This window comes from Micropterus dolomieu, linkage group LG20 (genome assembly GCF_021292245.1).
Source record: "Micropterus dolomieu isolate WLL.071019.BEF.003 ecotype Adirondacks linkage group LG20, ASM2129224v1, whole genome shotgun sequence".
Taxonomy (NCBI): Eukaryota; Metazoa; Chordata; class Actinopteri; order Centrarchiformes; family Centrarchidae; genus Micropterus; species Micropterus dolomieu.
In genome coordinates this window covers 26272696-26278608 of record NC_060169.1, presented here as the reverse complement: position 1 = coordinate 26278608, position 5913 = coordinate 26272696, and the positions used below count along the sequence as shown (strand labels likewise).

The 5913-nt window shown below is 38.9% G+C and overlaps 1 protein-coding gene across 1 annotated transcript in view; it reads left to right on the top strand.

Moving 5' to 3' along the window:
- The window catches only part of gnb5b (guanine nucleotide binding protein (G protein), beta 5b), a 14208-nt gene extending 8751 nt beyond the window's left edge, over nucleotides 1–5457 (top strand). The window contains exons 6-11 of the mRNA XM_046033601.1: nucleotides 1395–1538; nucleotides 1706–1797; nucleotides 2865–2913; nucleotides 3216–3312; nucleotides 3569–3735; nucleotides 4893–5457. Of these exons, the coding sequence (XP_045889557.1) occupies nucleotides 1395–1538; nucleotides 1706–1797; nucleotides 2865–2913; nucleotides 3216–3312; nucleotides 3569–3735; nucleotides 4893–4904 (561 nt within the window). The 3' untranslated portion in view covers nucleotides 4905–5457. The remainder of the gene's footprint in view (nucleotides 1–1394; nucleotides 1539–1705; nucleotides 1798–2864; nucleotides 2914–3215; nucleotides 3313–3568; nucleotides 3736–4892) is intronic.
- The last annotated feature ends 456 nt before the right edge of the window (nucleotides 5458–5913 follow it).

The following is a 5913-nucleotide window of genomic DNA, read 5'->3' as shown; positions in this document are numbered from 1 at the left end:
CTCTCTCTTTCTCTCTCTCTCTCTTTCTCTCTCTCTCTCTCTCTTTCTCTCTCTCTTTCTCTCTCTCTCTTTCTCTCTTTCTCTCTCTCTCTCTCTCTCTCTCTCTCGGCACAGTTACGCTGTCATTCTGTGGGAAACACTGGATTTACATACAATTGGGATTCATGTTGATAAATACGCCTATGGGTGGGCAGGAGGGTGAGTGTGAGCAAGCATTCTCAATGTGACAACCCTGTCCTTTATTTAGTGACTGGTAGGCTACTGGATGCGCTTTTTGTAGTCCATCTTCGGAATATTGTAGTTTTATCACGGCAAGCCACGTCAGTAACAACCGCCGTCGCATAATTACGTCGCTTAGAAAAGAGCAGTCGGATTCTCTTAAACCCGCGGTCCTCTTTTCCTAAGTCCTTATGGATTCTCCTTTACATCGACCTCATGACGTTTTCCATCGAGGTCAAGGAAAGGAGGTTAGGAAAGGAGATTTTTGTGACTTTTCGACCGCAGCCTGACTTCTTTTTGCAACCTGTGGAGACGCCCCCGGCTGGCCGTTAGAAAGAATACAGTTTTATGGCACTTCTGCTTTGGCTTTACTTTTCAGACCCGGACATTACTGCTTGATTTAGTCATATGATAGAACAGAGCTCTACAGCATTTCTCTACCTGTCCACGCTGTTTAAACAGACATTAGAAAGCAAATGTTGATGATGCTCTTCTGATTATTTTAAGCCACTGGTGAGGTCAAAATGATCAGATGTCATGACTGACATGATATTTAAATAAACTCAGACTTTCGACTTCAAATTTTACTCTATCAAGTCAGTCGTTTCATGTTTATTTTTGGCGGTTTCATTTCTCAGTTTTAAGATTCTTAAAATTGAGAAATGAAAGCAAAGCCTTTAGCTGAAGTCAAATAAAGTAGTGAACAGACAACTACAAAAATAACCAATATTTAAAATGTATTGTGTGGGTGTTAACAAAATAAATGCTTTTATTTCTCTAGAATCAACCAAATCCTGCAGTTTTATTTTCTATAGTATTAACAGTATATTTGTTTTGAGCTTCTCTGAAATAGTTTCATGCTTTACCCAAATCATCATGGAGTTTCCAACAGAGAATCCCTCTTTGATGACACTTTCTCCTGTGTAGTTCCTTTTTCTGCTTTAGGCTGGCACTTCCATGATGAGATGACGTTGACTTTATTTGGGTTACGAAAATGTTACAAAATATACTGATAGTATATTAGTACTGACTAAATTGTTGATTGTTTTGTCTTTGTGTTTTTTGTGTGTATGTTGAACATGTGTGGTGTACCCGTGCTCTCATATGCATGTGTGTGGGTGCATTTGTCCGTGTGTGTTTGTGTGTGTTTGTGTGTGTACGTATGTGTCTGTTAGATCCTGACCTCCAGCGGTGACGGCACATGTGCCTTGTGGGATGTGGAGAGCGGGCAGCTGCTGCAGAGTTTCCACGGCCACACAGCTGATGTTTTGTCCCTGGACCTTGCTCCATCTGAGACTGGAAACACATTTGTCTCTGGGGTGAGAGAGAAAGAGTGTGTGTTTGTCTGTTTCACATGGTTGTTGAAAAACCCGTACCTCAAGTTTCCTTTGGACTTTAGGGTTTTGATGAAACACCAATTTAACATTTACATTTTATAGGACAGCAACAATATTTTCCCTTAATGTGTGTGTGTGTGTGTTATCAGGGCTGTGATAAGAAGGCCAATGTGTGGGACATGCGCTCTGGACAGAACATTCAATCTTTTGAGAGCCACGACTCTGACATCAACTGTGTAAAGTGAGTCCAGCTCTTTGATAAAATCTAAAGTCTCTCTATCAAAGTAAGAGGGAGAGTTTACTCGACAGCAGTGACAGTTGTCACACTGAGGGGAATATTAGAAGTATAGTTGTTTTAGTACTTCCACTTCTGCTACTGTTATTACAAATGAAGACCTACATGATTAAATTCCATCCTAGATCAACAAAATGCTTAATAGACGAAGACATTTCACACACATAGGTCTGCACACATGCTCAACGTCATAGAGGACATCTGAGGAACTTTGCCACCATGTAATTTTTTTTGTGTACTGTACTATAGATTAGAGCCCGACCGATAAATAGCACCACATGAGCTTATTGCTGATATATCTGTATCTATGTTTATAACAGCCGATAAATGACAATTAAAAAAGACACAAAGACGAATCATTCAGCTGACATAATCAGCTGTTCTTTTCTTCAAAGTACTGTTTATAACAATAAAAAAAGTTTTTTTGAACTGCATTATGTATGTGTAAAAGAAGGGGGGGAAATACCAATTTTGATATGTATATTTAAAATCCTCAAATATCAAAATTGGTATCGGTCTTAAAAGTACGATACTGGTATATCATGTTTTCAATTTGGTAAAACTTTATGAAACCTTTAGGCTGAATTACTACTAAACATTGAATGTGCATAAATCTTCTTTTAAATTTAGCTTTCTAGTTGTCTAGGAGGTTTGTGGGAAAAGATTTGGATTGAAGTTTGAGTTATTTTAGCCAAATTATGCGAAATCTTTAGCAATATTGTTGTGGTTTATTTCATTGTAAGATTTAAAAACATGATACAGTTTTGTTGCATGTTGAGCTTTTCATGGATGTTTATCAAGTGTGCAAAAAAGAGACGTTGGGTCAAAGAGTGTGAGAAGTTGAGTTGTACAAAATGTGAGGAGATTAGTTCATCTATTTTATTAGAGTATGTTTAAGACCAAGTCTCAGCCCTGTGATGCAGTTCAAGCAGCACAATTATTCACTCGTTTTATATAGAAAGCTGATGGTTGCAGCAATATATCTAATCGTCCCCTCGGCCATGTGTGCTCAGGTACTACCCCAGTGGAGATGCATTCGCTTCTGCTTCTGACGATGCCACGGTGAGTCACGTCATATGACCTCCTTATCAGTTTGTTGTGATGTGTCTGCTGTGTCCTGGGCCACGTTGTTAAATTGACCTCTTCGTTGCACGTGTAGAACGTCAATTGATTTATTGGGACTCCCTCTGATGTTGGGGTAAATCTGGTGATCTCAGTAACAGAATAACACCCGAAACAAACTAACAAACACATACATTCAGGGTTCCTAAACATGTCTTGATTCCTTTGGGATCCATCATCACTCACGGGCTAAAATTTCTGTTGTGTGTCCTGTTTGTGTCTGTTTTTGCATGCATTCTCAGTGCCGTTTCTATGATCTGCGAGCTGACCGTGAGGTAGCCATCTACCAGAAGGACAGCATCTTATTTGGTGCTTCCACTGTGGACTTCTCTCTGAGTGGTAAGGAGCTTGTAAAGCACATTAATTTGAATTAAATGTTGACTTGAGAAAGGGTTCAGAAAATGCCACGCTTTTAGTTTATTCTGTGATCTCTTCTACATCTAAATACCAAATTGTAAGATAAATAAAGCTATTTTTAGTGATCCAAGGAAAAATGTGATCTCCATCTCACAGTTTGAACCAATCCCTAGCCTGTCTGTACTTATTCTAAATTTCCCACTTCCTCTTTCTCTCTCTCGCCTCCTCACACCCCCAGGTCGCCTGCTTTTTGCTGGTTATAATGACTACACCATCAATGTGTGGGACGTTTTGAAGGGAAATCGCATCTCTGTGCTGTTCGGCCATGAGAACCGTGTTAGCAGAGTCAGAGTGTCACCTGACGGCACGGCGCTCTGCTCGGCCTCCTGGGACAACACTTTACGGGTGAGCAGGCGTTTCCCTACAAAACATTACTTCACCGTTTATAACTTTTTTCATGCGTAAAATCACATCTCAACATCTGGGTAAATTCATTTGGAGAATAACATTGAGCATTTTAATAATATTATTCTTTGAGCTGTGATCTTTTTTTGTAGAAAGGGTTAGGATTATAACTATTGCAGTCCAGGGTAGGGAAGAGCGGGCGAAAGTACCATTTTTCAGAAAAACCTGATTTGAAAAGATAATGTTTCAGACAGAGATATATTTCTGCTGTGGTCACTAACTCACAGGTTTGGTCTATCAATATCAGGTGGTATTTTGTACAAATGTAGAACGACTTCCGTATAATTTCACTTTAAACATAAGTGGCACATTGTTACTTTCGACCCCGTCAGCTGGGACAAAAGTAACACACAGGTGGGTCAAAAGTAACACAACAATACAAGCTAGATTTTTTGTGTTACCCTTGTATTTAATAAATAAACAAGACTGTGACCTTGTTAATGTGTACCTGCAAACATCTTTTGTCCTTTATCTTTAAAAAAAAAATTAATTACATTTTTATTTTAAATATTCAGTTTCAAAAGTAACCTGACAGCCCAAACTTGAATTGTTTAGAATATTTCATATTATATTAAGCATATATTATTAATCCATCCATCCATCGTCAACCGCTTATCCTGTGTACAGGGTCGCGGGGGGGTGGAGCCTATTCCAGCTGACATTGGGCAAAAAGGCGGGGTACACCCTGGACAGGTCGCCAGTCCATCGCAGATATATTATTGATATATAATATAAATATGCAAAGGTGTGCACCTAAAACAGGGGGGAAATGGTTAGATGGAGACTGTTTATGAACCTGACATGATTGAAATAAAATAAAATTTACTGATCCTGCACATTGTCGATCTTATTGATCTGAATATTGCTAATTTGTTTTAAGTTAGGTTGGGCTTCTTACCTATGACTGGATGAGAAGTGGAGTCTTAAAGATTTGAGAGAGTGTCAGAGAGATACACTATTATTATTGAAAGCAGGAACGCTCCATTTAAGTATGCAACAGGCCTATGTTTGGACTTACATTTGCTTTTTTAGACAAAAAGGGTGTTAAAAATATGTAGAGGTTTCGTGTTTTAACACTTCACACTTCTCTCATGCAGGTTTGGGCCTAGAGATTATATCAGTGTTGTGATCCAGCGAAGACAGCACCAGCATTACTGCATGTGACTGCCAAAACTGCACGTCTGAAATCAACACTACAGCAGGAGTGTGTTTATACAAACCTACAGTCTGACATGTCTCCTCTGAAAGAGAATATTATCATCGTATCATAACTGGAGGGCAGGTCTTCATTTGAACAGACAGTTTATCGAGTTTGGATTCCTTATCTTTGTCATTGTTAGCTTGATGACTGAATTATGTAATTGTTATTGCTAATATAGTGGAATATTATTGTGAGTTTAAATAGTCAGATTTGACCAGAAGAAATTCAGCGATTGTCTTGTAAATGTAAATCGGTTCACTGTCACCTCTCCTGTGAGGACCACACATGCTGCGGGTGTACACGCTGTTGTTGTTGTTTACTGTGGCTCTTTGCCATAGATATTGTCAAGATTCTTCAAAGGGAGATAACTTCGAACATAACATAACATTTCTCATTTCAATATACATAAACCTCATCAGCTTAGGTAAATTTTTTGTGAGAAAAATAAAAATGAATTTTAAGTTGTTGTCTTTTGTACCTTTTTGTTCTCTTCTGCCTTCAGTTCACTCTGATCTCTGACAACCTGTCACCTCAAGCCCCATGTGCAGGTGGAGCTGATACAAAAATACGCTTTGCCAAAATAGATAAAAGTGACCCAACGTGTGTCTCATTCAGCTGCAGCCTCCTGACACCGAGGTTGACTGAGATTCAGTCCTAATGGCTGAAGTGTGCATTTCTCTTATTCTGTGGAGGGGAGAAATGTAAATAGGCCTGATGATTCTGTTGTTATGGTCCTGTGATTAGCTACAGTAGACTACTTGGAGTGTTTGAACCCCACTTGGCTTGAAATTACACAGAATGGTCTGTGTCTGTGTTTTGGAGACTATATTCTTAGTAAATCATCCTAAGAAAAACTGTTATGTTGGCAGGTATTCTGCTTTTTTCAAAAAACAATTCAAAACTAAACATGGTCTCAA